The sequence below is a fragment of the Bacillus rossius genome, chromosome 3, assembly GCF_032445375.1.
Source record: "Bacillus rossius redtenbacheri isolate Brsri chromosome 3, Brsri_v3, whole genome shotgun sequence".
NCBI lineage: Eukaryota > Metazoa > Arthropoda > Insecta > Phasmatodea > Bacillidae > Bacillus > Bacillus rossius.
The window spans coordinates 113,749,021-113,763,208 of NC_086332.1; the positions used below are offsets into that span (position 1 = coordinate 113,749,021).

The 14,188-nt window shown below is 37.6% G+C and overlaps 1 protein-coding gene across 1 annotated transcript in view; it reads right to left on the reverse strand.

Annotated features, from left to right (window-relative positions):
- Positions 1-14,188, reverse strand: part of LOC134531164 (vacuolar protein sorting-associated protein 54) — a 183,988-nt gene that overhangs the window by 140,215 nt on the left and 29,585 nt on the right. Inside the window, exon 9 of the mRNA XM_063366788.1 lies at positions 6,751-6,893. Within this exon, the coding sequence (XP_063222858.1) occupies positions 6,751-6,893 (143 nt within the window). The remainder of the gene's footprint in view (positions 1-6,750; positions 6,894-14,188) is intronic.

Genomic DNA, 14,188 nt, shown 5'->3' on the forward strand with positions numbered 1-14,188 from the left:
ACACAAAATTGTAATTTTACTGAATGCGTAGCACGTAAATACCTCAATGCTGAACCCATGACAATTCCCCCTAAACCAGAATTATCATATTGCACTTTTGAGGTTATACTTCTTAAGGTGCATTGAGGGTGAAATTTTAGTATGCACCATAAACGCAATGAAATTAGCATACATTACACAAAGGAAATTTAATAGGTTGAAAATCCAATGCCCATGCATGCAGAAACTGTTATAGGCACGACCCGAAGTTGTCAAGATGGCGGACAAATGTGCAGAAACAGGCACTCATATGTTTACTTTCGCGAACACTGGGGGGCGTACTAAGCGTATTGGTAAGCCAAAGTAAATTTTATGGCAGTGAAACTATTCTAGCATACATTTTGTAAACTTTAATAGTCATAAGATATAATCAAAACTTTAAAAATATCTATAACTTATTAGCCAGGAATATTGTGTGATAACAAACATGGCATCAAAGATATTTAACATATTTTATTTGGTTATCTAAAGCATTACGAACGTAGTGCTATCTTTTAAGTATTTTTCAAAATAGAAGTTGCAGTCCAATAGACACATTAAAATAAAATTAACATGAAACATTTTAAAAACATATTATAACACTTAGTACATGTATGTATATTTGTTTTTGCTTAAACAACAGAAATCAGTCTGTAAATACTTTCAACAAACCAAGCTTAACCTTATTAAGATGGTTATAAATGTAAGATTTAACAGTAAAATTCTCATCACAATATTTTTTTATCCAACCTAGCTTTGAATAAACGTAGGCTAACAATTTCTTGTGTGTCTACAGTATGATGAACTCTGCGCTATCTATTAATTTCAATGTTAACTAAGGATTGTCAAAATTCTAATGCATATTATTTAAGTAGTAATTTTTTTTTGTTTCACTACGTTTTTATTAGTTTCACCTGTATGTATTGTGACATTCTTTTGAGTGCCACATTTAGGTTTGCTTAGGTTTTGTGTGTGATCGAGGCGCGGGCGCAGTCGTGCAGGCTATCTGTGTGCGAGCACATGCGGCAGCCTGGTAAGCTGCTGCTTTTGTCGTGCGGCACTGCGATCTGGTGTGTGTTTGACGCGCGAGCGTTGGTGTTAGTGCGGCTGGCACGTGAGGGAATTTAGCGCTGGGGAGAAGGAATTGGTAGCAGTGGCCGTGCGTTAGGCTTTTCGTGTGAGACAGCTGGCTTGGGGAGTTGATGTAAGTCGCCTCGGGGAGTATAATGTCGTACCTACTGGAAAGAAGAGTTGGAACAGGAGTTGAAACGGGTCAACTGTACAAGACTACGCAAGAAATGACTGGCCGTTTTAAAATGAAAATTCAGCTTTGCGCCCGAGACGACAGTACTACGGAAGAGAGGTTCACCTTACATTGATTAGCGAACGAGAGTAGAGGTGGGACGATACCACACTTTTGATACTCGATTCTGTATTGTTTTTTCAGTTCGATACTTTCGATACTTCGATACTTTCGATACTCCAGGGAAAAATATTTTCCCATTAAGTAACAATTATTACAAATAACATAAATTAGTTTTAAACTATATAAATTCAATCTATCATACCCGCATTATGTCAGATTAAACTTAAATACATAATGTGTAAATAATTGCATTATATTAATGAAAGATATGAATTCATCATTATATATACATATAATAAAACCACCAGAAATGTAAAATACAGTCCATAATCAAGTAAAGCTGACATGAGAAACAGTGGCCTTACAAAATGTTTGAAGTCCTTTCTTGGAGAAAGGGAAAAGTCACCAAGCCTAAATTAGAAATAAAAAAATTAGGCTATTGTAAATAGAAAATCAGAAATTTTTGCTTGTTTGTTTCATTTTACAAACAACTTTATGCAACAGAACAATTTTCAATAAAATTTTAACTTGAGAAACGTAAAATACAAAACAATCCGATCGTAAGAACACAATAACAAACGGGTATATTCAGTTCAAAGATTAATGAATGCACAAAATATGAGATCCGTGCCTTGGTAAAGCGCGTGCACCATTTTCATAATCATTGCTAGTTTTCGCCACTAGTCTCGCTTGGTGCTGGCCATATCTATGGTGCGATAAAGTTATTTTCTTACGTTTGCAAAGGTAAACAATGAACGTTTTTCAAAATCAAAGCATTAATTAAAACGTAATTTATCAGGAGGAATATCTAACAAAAAGATCTGTGAATTTTAGGACTTTTCCGCTTCGTAAAAAGGTATGAAACGGGAAATAAATAATTTTATAAGTGTATTTTCCGGGAAAGTAAACCATTGTAATTATAGTAGAACTTTCGGCGGGACCAAAATTAATCGGCGTATGACACGGGAAAATGTATGAAACGGGAACGTATCATCGAGGTTCTACTGTAGTTGTATTTTGTACGATGGCTACTCAAAACTTAATTCAATACAAATGAACAAGCATTCCGGTATCGAAAAAATGTATTGAAATTACAGTTTCGATACTCGATACTTTGCGATACCGTCAAGTATCGAAGGTATCGAAGTATCGAAAATCCCATCAGTAAACGAGAGTTATTAATTCAATGAGCATTGTTTTCACGAGGGGTTGTGATTATTATTAAGCAAGTGGAGAAAAAAATGATGCTGAACTGCGTCGGAGCACTGGATTGATGACAAGAATAAAACGTTTTGCTCCTATGAATCTACACATCAGGCTACGAGAAGTTGCAATAATATTATTTGCCGAGGACAAGAGTGAAGTCTACTGCAGAGAGAGTTTTTTTCACTGGGAATGAAGATATGAAGAGTTCTCCTACGAGGATACCGTTTTATACATGCTTGGATGTTCAAGTAGAAGGCGGAGTCTACGAATAGAAGTTTTAGTGAAATCGGTGCAGCTGTGATGACGTCAGCGCTGCGACTTCAAGGCACGTCAGCGGTTCGAGAGAATGGGGCCGCTTCTCCAAGACTTCTGTAAATTGCTGGGAGCAATTTAATGTTCAGAGGGTCAAAAAAACTTAATTTCAAGCTATGGGTAATAACCATCCTTTTTGTGTATCCATGAAGTCTGACATGGTGGGAATTTGCCCTGGGGTCGACTGTGCCCCTAGGAAAGGGGTTAAAACCCAAAGTTTTGAAAATTTAAAAAATAAATGCTTTTTGCTTTTTCAATTTGGAGTGTCAAAAGATCAGATAATGGTGGAAAATGTGCCCGGGAGAGGAGGGGTAGTAAAAACCCTTAAATCACAAAAATTTAAAAAAATGTATATTCTTTTCGATTTAGTGTGTTTCTGAGGTCCAGTTATGGTGGAAAATGTGCCAGGGTTTCGACTTTATCCTCCTTGGAGGGGGAAGGGGTTAATGACCCTAAATTTCAAAAGCTTAAAATAATATACAGTACAACCCGGTTATAACATTCCCGTTTTTAACATTTTCCCGCCTATAACACCATAATTTCATGGTCCCGTCATTTCTCCATTTATCACAATTCTTTAATTTCCCGCCTGTAACAATATTAAAATTTCTACATTCCCGCCTTTAATGTTCAAATTTGCTTTGATAACTGCCACAATTTTCAGTATCCCTTCCTTCAAAGTCATAATTTAGAGTGAAACCATAGCTAGAAAATACAGCACACATATACAAACATCAGATGTTTACATTTGTGTAGTTCACCATGGACGTGGTACACACGCACTCCACAACTTGCACCGGATTGACTATCAATATGACGTCCTGTTCGCGCTCGTTAGCCTATGACTTGTTCCGTTATACTTATGATGCACATTTTGTGCACTGATACATGGTCGGAAACAGTGCTACTGTAGTCTATGGTGCTGGTTTTTGTTTCAAAGGTTTAACACCTTGAGATGGTTAACTGTTCTATGGATATATTCACGGCTTTTGTTTGTGGTTAACCTTTACCGTAATTATTTTTTTTTTTACTTATTGTAGTCACGGTCGTATTTAATTAAATACGCCGTATTGAAAATTTATTCACGTTTTTGTACGGCTATGATGGCCGATAAAAATATAAGTGAAAATCATATTCTGTATGTGAAAAAATTCAGTTTATTAACAAAGTGGACAGGAATCCCAACAAAACGTGTGTTGCGATTGCAAAAGAGTTGATTATTTCTGTTTCGACTCTGAACTGTATTGTACAAAACATTTTTTTCTTTAGCATATTATTAGGTATTATCTGTAAATAAAATTAACCAATTTTCCACTCTATTGCTGTACTTAGTGTATTACTCCTGTATTTTGTGTTGTTTTACCTATACTTTTTAATTTAATCAATCCACGCGTAATTTTTACAAAGTGAAGATGATTTCCTGCTTATAACATTTTCCTGCTTATAAAATTTTTTTATGTTGGTCCCTTGGAGAATGTTATAACAGGGTTGTACTGTATATTCTTTTTGATTTAGTGTGTTTACAAGGTCAGGTTTTGGTGGAAAATGTGACAGAGGTTGGACTTTCTCCCCCTCGGAGGGTGGAGGCGTTATCTCTAAATTTAAAAAATTTTAAAAATGTATTTTTTTTTGGTTTGGAGTGTCTCCGATCTAATAGGCCGGATTATGGTGGAAAATGTGCCGAGGGAGGTGTTAAAGCCCTAAAATATTTAACGATCCCGTAACCCGCCTTGGAAGCCGATTTTAGGAAAACCCCGTGCTCAGTTAATGTGTATGAAATATAAAGAATATCCCTGCAGAGATTCAAGCCCGTAGATAAATCCCTGAAAGACGGTCAAGAACTTTATTTTACCTAGAACTCACAAATTTAGATTAGACTTCCTACATTAATTCTTTAAACCCATTAATGTTTTTTATTTAATTTCATAATAAATTTTAACTGGCAAGCTAAAATCATTGTTGTCTTAATTTTTATTAATTGATTAATGTCTGCAGTTCTTGGCCTGTTTGATTCCTTGACTCTACAGATCCAGTTTCGGTTACTTTAAAATACCTAACCAAAAATGAACTTTTGAAATCTGTAATTCTTACACAACTGTATCCTGTGCAAATTTTCAATGTTAACAAGAATGGCATATCTAGTTTATAGTTTATGTGTCACAATGTACAGGATTTACTTAAACATATATTAAATTGGTAATTCTGTTGAATATCAGTTGGAATGTTATGGATTCTGGAGCTATGCCTGTTAAAGGCCACCTACATAAACGAGGCATGCAAGCGAAACATATCATTACATATTGCGTTATAAAACTAAGCATATTAAAGCTGTAGACTATTAGGATAAAATTATATAAGAATTATAACCAAAAATGAAATTAAAGTTTGCTGATAATGCTGAAATAAAAAATTAGAATGTATTTTACTTGCTGTCAGGATCTAGAAGCCAGCTGTGATTGAAATTTTTACGTTAGCTAAAAAAATATTTACAAATAGAGTTTCAAGGTTATTGCAGAGTGTCTTATTTATGCATTTGCTTTAAATATTCATTTAATGACAAAGAAAGTATAATAAATCTCATTCATCTTCATAGTTTAGCTGTAAGAAATAAAACAATTTTTTTTATAAGAACTGTAACCAAATAGCCAAAACAGAACACAAATATTGTTGAATCGAACCAACCAAAAGAACTGAAGACAGCACTGCCCTATCCAGTAATGTGTCGATGGAACGGCAACTGTGTCGATGGAACGGCAACTATGTCGATGGAACGGGAACTGTGTGGATGGAACGGCAACTGTGTCGATGGAACGGCAACTGAGTCGATGGAACGGCAACTGTATGGATGAAACGGCAACTGTGTCGATGGAACGGCAACTGAGTCGATGGAACGGCAACTGTGTCGATGGAACGGCAACTGTGTCGATGGAACGGCAACTGTGTGGATGGAACGGCAACTGTGTGGATGGAACGGCAACTGTGTGGATGGAACGGCAACTGTGTGGATGGAACGGCAACTGTGTGGATGGAACGGCAACTGTGTCGATGGAACGGCAACTGAGTCGATGGAACGGCAACTGTGTCGATGGAACGGCAACTGAGTCGATGGAACGGCAACTGTGTCGATGGAACGGCAACTGTGTCGATGGAACGGCAACTGAGTCGATGGAACGGCAACTGTGTGGATGGAACGGCAACTGTGTGGATGGAACGGCAACTGTGTGGATGGAACGGCAACTGTGTGGATGGAACGGCAACTGTGTGGATGGAACGGCAACTGTGTGGATGGAACGGCAACTGTGTGGATGGAACGGCAACTGTGTCGATAGAACGGCAACTGTGTGGATGGAACGGCAACTGTGTGGATGGAACGGCAACTGTGTCGATGGAACGGCAACTATGTCGATGGAACGGCAACTGAGTCGATGGAACGGCAACTGTGTGGATGGAACGGCAACTGTGTAGATGGAACGGCAACTGAGTCGATGGAACGGCAACTGAGTCGATGGAACGGCAACTGTGTGGATGGAACGGCAACTGTGTGGATGGAACGGCAACTGTGTGGATGGAACGGCAACTGTGTGGATGGAACGGCAACTGTGTGGATGGAACGGCAACTGTGTGGATGGAACGGCAACTGTGTGGATGGAACGGCAACTGTGTGGATGGAACGGCAACTGTGTGGATGGAACGGCAACTGTGTGGATGGAACGGCAACTGTGTGGATGGAACGACAACTGTGTCGATGGAACGGCAACTGTGTGGATGGAACGGCAACTGTGTCGATGGAACGGCAACTGAGTCGATGGAACGGCAACTGTGTCGATGGAACGGCAACAGGAACGCACCTGAAGCACTGCACGCCGGCCAGCTCCTGCAGCAGGATCTCCTGCGTGGTCGAGATGAGGTCCAGCGCGGCCACGTAGTCCGGCGCAGACAGCAGCAGCTGGATCATGGGCTGCGTCTGGTGCACCGTCGCCATCAGCTTCAGCTGCGGGCAGTCACCACCCGCCCCGCCACTCTAGCGGCCGTGCGCGCCACACATCGCTGCACTTCCTGGTGCATCGACATGTGTCACGGCTAACTCAACGCATTCACCAAATTTAAATGCAGAAAGTGTTTATTTGGGGTTAGTATACTATGTATGTATTGAATCAAAATACGAGCTTTCTTTACTAACTTTAACGTAACATTCCGAAGTTGGAGCTGTGCTGAAGACCTAAATAATTAATTTACATCCACCATTAGTCTATGTTCTGAACAACAGGTATCACCTTTCGCAAAGTAATTCACTTTCATAACAGCACTGTAATAAATTCAGAACAATATTTTTTAGATGTTGTGACATTTTTTGCATAATGTGGTTTACATACTTGCAACATCAGACTGGCTTTGTCATCATCATAACCAATATTTCAAATTCTACAATAATTTACTGCTTATCAGTTTTGTTGACTGAGTTGAAAAACTTCGATCTGCAATTTTCCTTGAAATTTAGCCAGCTTGTGAGATTTTAGTGTTAAGTGTAAATCATGGCATTTGGACAATAACTAAAGATACAAAACCACTACAAGTACTGAGCAAATGCTACGGATCTCAAGCAATGACACCATTCAAACACTGTGATTAAGAGATAAAGAAACTTAATTTTTATACAGGTAAGAGTTTATGTAGTTTATTAATTATTTACCATATTTACCCATTTAACTGCCCCTGCATATGAATTGCACCTTTAATTTAGGGCAAACAAATTTCTAACTATATCACTATAAGGGTTGCCCTCGAATATGGGTCACACCAAAGCTTTTGTCTCCAGAACAAAAACCACGGAGGGTGGCAAGCTATGAGGACTGGTTGGGAGCTAAAGAGGGTAATGACTATCTCGACAGGGTTATCACAAGAAATTAGTCTTAGTTCTTCGAATTTGATATGGAACTCAAATCCCAAAACAGGGAATGGAAACAAGCTGGGGAGCCAAGAACGAAAAAGTCAAGGAAATCGAGGTTGAATGTCAAGAGAATGCTGATTTTTTTTTTTTTTTTTGGATACTCAGGGCATTTTCCACCAAGAATTTGTCCTTCCAGACCAGACTGTTAATGGAAACTTCTACATTGACGTTATCAGACACCTCAAAGCTCGTGTGGCTCTGTTTGACTGAATTTGGTCCGAGGGGGGCAATGGATTCTCCATCACAACAATGCCCCTGCACACACTTCACTAGTTGTGCGTGAGTTTTTGGCCCCAAATTTGATTACTGTGACGGAACACCCTAATTATTCACCTGATTTGGCACCATGTGACTTTTTTTTTGTTTCCGAAATACAAGATGTTGCTTCGGGGAAGGGCATTTCGGTGATGTGGAGGCCATCAAAATAGAAACGACGAGGCAGCTGAAGAACCTCAAACCAGAGGACTTTCAAGTAGCTTCCAGCAGTGGAAACAGAGATGGCACATGTGTATTATGTATTATGTCCCAGGGAAAGTATTAAAACTAAATTATTAAAAAACAAAAAATGTTTGTCGCTAACTGGAAAATAATTATTGGCCTCTTTCCCCGTGTAGGCGTAACAAAGCGGCCACTCTCCTGGCAGTACTGAAAACCAGAATTTTTCCAGTTCTTGCAAGTCATCTCATTGAAGGTTCGTCAAATTTTACATTAAAATAAATTTAATAATGTGTATTTATATTGAAATTCGCCCCTCAGTATGGGTGGCACCCTTAATTTTGGTTACAATAAAACAAATTTTAGCTTTAAGGGTCACCTCGAATATGGGTAGCACCATATATCTGTCTTCACTAGAGTTCCAAGTTCCATATCTCAGCTCGTTGGTGCATAAGAAATATGGCAATTATGTTAATGAGTGAGGCAGCATTCTTGCGCCAACTTTTCTCTCCCCCTCCTCCTAATGCTTTATAACTCCTCCTAATAATAAAAAGACATCCGTGATTTCATTCCCTGCTATTGTATTTTTTATTTACATCTTCTTCCCGAATAAAAAAAGGCAGCAAGCTACCCTTTCTTTTCAGTTTCATTTATAAAAACTGAACACACGTTACAGCCAGAGAAAAATATGAGCAGGAGGGGGGAGGGAGGAAATAAAAAGCAGTGTTTTGAAGTGCGGCTTTCAAAGCACCAATGATGCCTGCAGTTTTGTCTCTAAATGTTGCATTTGAAAGCTGAGAAATATCATACAAAAAATATATATTGTTGAGTCACAGTTGCATCATAAAAACTTGGAGATTGTTCTACAGTGCCAGTTCACGGACTTTACAAACGTGAGGGAGGGCATCAACACTGCTACATGGCAACACACACTCGCAGAATGCACACACACAAACGGGTTGGTTTATTTTTAGATTTTTTTCCCTCCTCCAGCCAAATGCCAGCCAAATGCCAGCCAGCAGCCAGCCACTGGGCGACCGGCTGCCGGGCAGAGGAGCACAATGGTGGCATTCATTATGCTTCATGCACTGCTAAGATATTTTACCTAAACAATTTATACTTATTCGTAACTAATTTATTAAAAACCAACACAGGAGAGTTTATTTACATACATGCTCAACGACACACTGTTTAAGGTGGGTGAAAACTGGAGGAAGAAATAAAGAGATTAAAATAACAATTCCCAGTGATAGACATATGTTATCAGTTCACGTAGGGTGCGAATGATGAGTTAGTATACAAATGATGTCAAAAATTGCATATGTAAAAGAATTGTAACAAAAAATTGCTGTCAAAATGGCCTAAGTGGGTAGTATGGGAGGGGCAAGAATGAGGAAAGGGCAAGCAAGCCACATTGATTTTCAATACACTCAACACTTATGAAATTGCCAAATTTAAAGAATTTATTAATTACAATTTTATTTGAACACACAACATTGCAGTTTTGCACTGTCTGTAATAGAAAAAATTCAAGAATGCAATATAAGAAAACTAAATGAAAAATTTAACCCACAGAGAACAAGCCTAAATCAGTTGATGTCAAACAGATGGACCCAACAATGAAACTAAACAAGTATTGTAGACAACACAGTGGTGACAGCACAGACGAACACATATAAACTTAAAATATCAGACAGCACAAGAATTCAGTGGTAGGAATTTAGTCATAAAAAATAACAGCACAGACTAACACAATGGGTAGCCATTTACTAGATGTTCATATTTGAAGTGATTTTATTCATCAACTGATATATTGTCAGAACAAATAATTTCTGCTCAATTAATTAAAGTGTGAATCAAGCCAACTTTGGTGCTTTTTGGATGGTTGAAACTGAAATATGTCAGTTTCCTGTATACAGTACAAACATAGGAGGCCAGACCTGAGTGGCCTGGTGTCCCGCAAAGCCACTAATATCACGTGCATACCTACGGGGATCATAACCACCTGGTCTCACCACCCACCTGCACCCTCCTTCCTCGGCGGTCATCTATCCCTCAGCGGCTTGGGAATCCCGCAGGCTTATTGAGGCCACCGCGTGGAGTGGCGTGAATAAGCGAAGCTATTCTGGATGCTTCGAGCATCGTGTCGACCAGGATGATGCAACACGTCACAACCACTCCAGTCAGTTCCAGATAGACGGCCAACAGGCATAAAAGTGGCGACGTCAGCCTTCGTGGGAATTCCAATGAGCTAGTTGAGTGAAGTGCGAGTTCGGTGAGGAGGAAGAGACACGCCTTTTTGCAAGCGGCGCAGATCGAAGCGATGAGACCATGCGTGTGTAACCGAGTGGCGCGAGACTGTGTGGGTGGACAGACGAGGTAAGGGGCGAACCATTGTTGAACCTAGCTTCAACCTAGCTTTAGTGAGGAATGTGAATTGTGGACTGAACAGATATTTAGTGACAGACATTAAGTGTGGCGATTAGCAATGTAAATATTAGTAGCAAATAAAGTTGTACAAAAATAACTGGGCTATCCATATTAACTAGGGATGGGACGAATCCACATTTTGGTCGAATCCGAATCCTTGTTCGAATCCTCAGTGTTTGTCATCGAATCTCGAATCCCAGTCCCACACTAAATTTCACATGTTATTAAAAAAAAATCACATGTGTATTTATAAAATTATAAAATAAGTGCATAGTGTATACACCTGATATAAAATAGACAAATAACCTCAAAAACCACACACGTAAGTTTGCATCCGTCTAATTCTCTGTTACATTAATCCTTCCTATGTTTTCAATAAAATACGTTTGTATAACAGACACCATTTAAAAAAAAATAAGTTTTTTTTCTGCAATGTTATATTATTGAAGGTTGGAAATGATCAAGTAGTTATGCTAATTGACAAAATGCAGCGTAGTTAATCTTATGTTTGTGCTATTTCCGTTACCTTTATAATATTATTTAGGTATACAATTTTCTAGAGCTGGACGAACCTCAGTTCTCTAGTTTCGAACTGAATCGAACCATAGCAAAAAAATTTCGAACAGAGACGAACCAAACCTCATACAGAAATAATTGTTTGGAATTAAAATGAACCGACCACCAGCATTTTGGTCTTTAACTGAATGGTGAGAAAGAAAAGTTCTCCACCCATATGTAAAATTAAAACATATGGCTTAGCTTTATTAAATTGCAATACATTTTATAAGTTAAGTTTATGCAATAAATAATGAAGGAAAGAAAACAGTTTAGAGAAAATCATTTTGCATTTAATTTCTTTATATATACTTTTAATTCATGAAGAAGTTCCATCTAAATTTCAAAAGACTAGGTATCTTCCTTTTTCAGTGTACACTAACCTTCATTAAAAAAATATATTATTATAAAGATGACGAACATTCAGCATAAGGCCACATAACATTTTTAATAAGTAACACTTTTTAATAGGACATTAAAAAAAAGTCGAATGTGAATTAAGTTACCTATCTACATTACAAAACCCGCTGACTGCAGTTACTGTTTTCTTGGAAGAATGCTGCTCGTCAGAAGAAACTTTAGACATTTTTTGGGGTGGTTCTGGGTCATCTGGGTAGACATTATCTTTTCTCCATTTAGAAAACTTCAACGACGTAAGCCTGCTCATCGCAAATCACCTCAAGAACAATAATTTTGTTAACGTAACGTAAGTAGTGTGGTTATAGAAATTTGCGTCGGAAAAAAGAAAACACGAGAAATAATGATGGCTGCCGCAACTACGCTAGTCAACTTAGTACCGTACTGCAAAATTTACTGGACCAGTACTTTTAATACACAAGATTAAATTAATATTTTCAGTACCTGACTGTTATAACCAAAAAGGCCAAAGAAAATAAATACATCCCAGTAATTTAAAATAGGTACGTAATTTACGTAATCATTTCCTACCGCATTTGTCTTGTGTTAACTTGATCACGTTAGTTTTGCCGAAATACGAGAGTTCTCGTACATGCGCTTTAGTTTAACGTATGGGTTACGCAATCTTTGGTGATTTTACAACACTTCTCGTACACGCACTATAGTTAAAGGTATAATATACAATACCTTTGGCATTTGTACGATAGTTTATATTACGTAGTACGAAAAATGCATACAAAAATCTCTAAAGTAAATAAAAAACAAAGCGCGCCTATATGAAAAAAATTCTATGCGAGTTATGCGACAATTAATAATTTTTTTTGTCTGCACTTGAAACTGTTGAGGCGACGATTATGCGATAAAAGTAGGATTATTAAGGGACCGGAAAGTTACTTTTAAAAAGTAACTCAGTTACAGTTACAAATACTCCATTGGAAATGTAACCCTGTTACAACTACAAGTTACACTACTGAAAATAAACCAGTTACAGTTACAGTTCTGAGAAAACTAAAAATGTGATTATGTAATATTGTTTTAATTAAAAGCTAATAAAACATGTTGTGTTTAGTAAATATATATGTTTATTTAAACTGAAAATTTTTTAATTAGGTCTTAAATTACATTGAGTAATTAGTTCACACTGCAAAATAATGAAATGTTCGTTCGTTCAGATCATCTTATTGTTCGCAGCACCACACAACAAGCACTTTACAATAAAGTTATTTTGATCACTCGACCAAACTTCGAAATAATTAGAATACGAAGGCCACGGCAACAAAAGTTCTGGACTGCTTTATCGGCTTGTCGCTTCATTAGATTCTGTCATTGCTTTCACGCATGTACACAGGTAGGTTAATTAATTAAACAGAACAGCAGTAAAGCCGCATGTCGCAAATATTAAATAAATGACAATCAAAATACGAGCGGAGGCTAGCCAACAGCAGTTTTACAAGTACAAGAAATACCATCGCAAATAATATGCTTGTCGGGATTTTTGTCTGGGATTGAAAAAATCAACAAATCGTTCGTTCAATAAGAAATACATTTAAAAAATGTAACGCAAGAAGTAACGACAATTATCGTTACTTTAAGGAGGAAAAATGTAATTCAGTTACAGTTACAGTTACTGAATACTTAATATATTGCGTTACCACGATCGTTACCATAAAAAGTAACTGTTACAAATAACGTCGTTACTAGTAACGCGTTACTTCCAGTCCCTGGGATTATTACATGTAATTGAATTTTGTTGTGCTGTTTTGTGAATGGTCTCAAATGGGGGTTAGAAAATTAGAAAAACGTAATTTTTTTTAAACGAACGTTCGGTTTTTCGAATATATTTTATGAGGTTTCGAACCGAACCGAACGTAAGGGTTCGGTTCGGTTCTAAATTTTCGAACTTCGCCCAGTACTACAATTTTCAATTACAGTCAAACCTCTATCTATCGAACTCGCATGTATCGATTGTCCGTGTTTATCGTATACTTTCTACGGTCCCGGCAAAATTGCCATACAACTAAGGTTAAAAAAGTCCGCTTGTACCGATGTTCGAATTATCGTTTTGTCCGCATTGATCGTACAAAATATGTGGTCCCGTCACAATAAATTATAATAGATGATCGTTTAACCATAAAGATTTTGCAGAAATAACCATATCTTAGAAAGAAACCGTCATAAAAACAGTAACGATAGTATACAGTAGTAAAAATCACCTTAAATCTGCAGCCAAGTAATGGAGCACGTAACTAAATATGAAGAAAAGACAAATGAACAACAACCTGCGAAGAATTATGGATGATGTACCATAACTACAGTACAAACCCAATTGTTATCCTAAGATAATTACCATAAAAAGAACTAAAGATTCTTTGTCGATACCATAATTACTGCAGAAGCACGATAGCTACCACATTTGCACTACAGTTACCGTAACAACCGAGATGTATATTTACCGTGACGGTAATGTATTTATTTATGACATTAAAATTAAAGAAGATTAT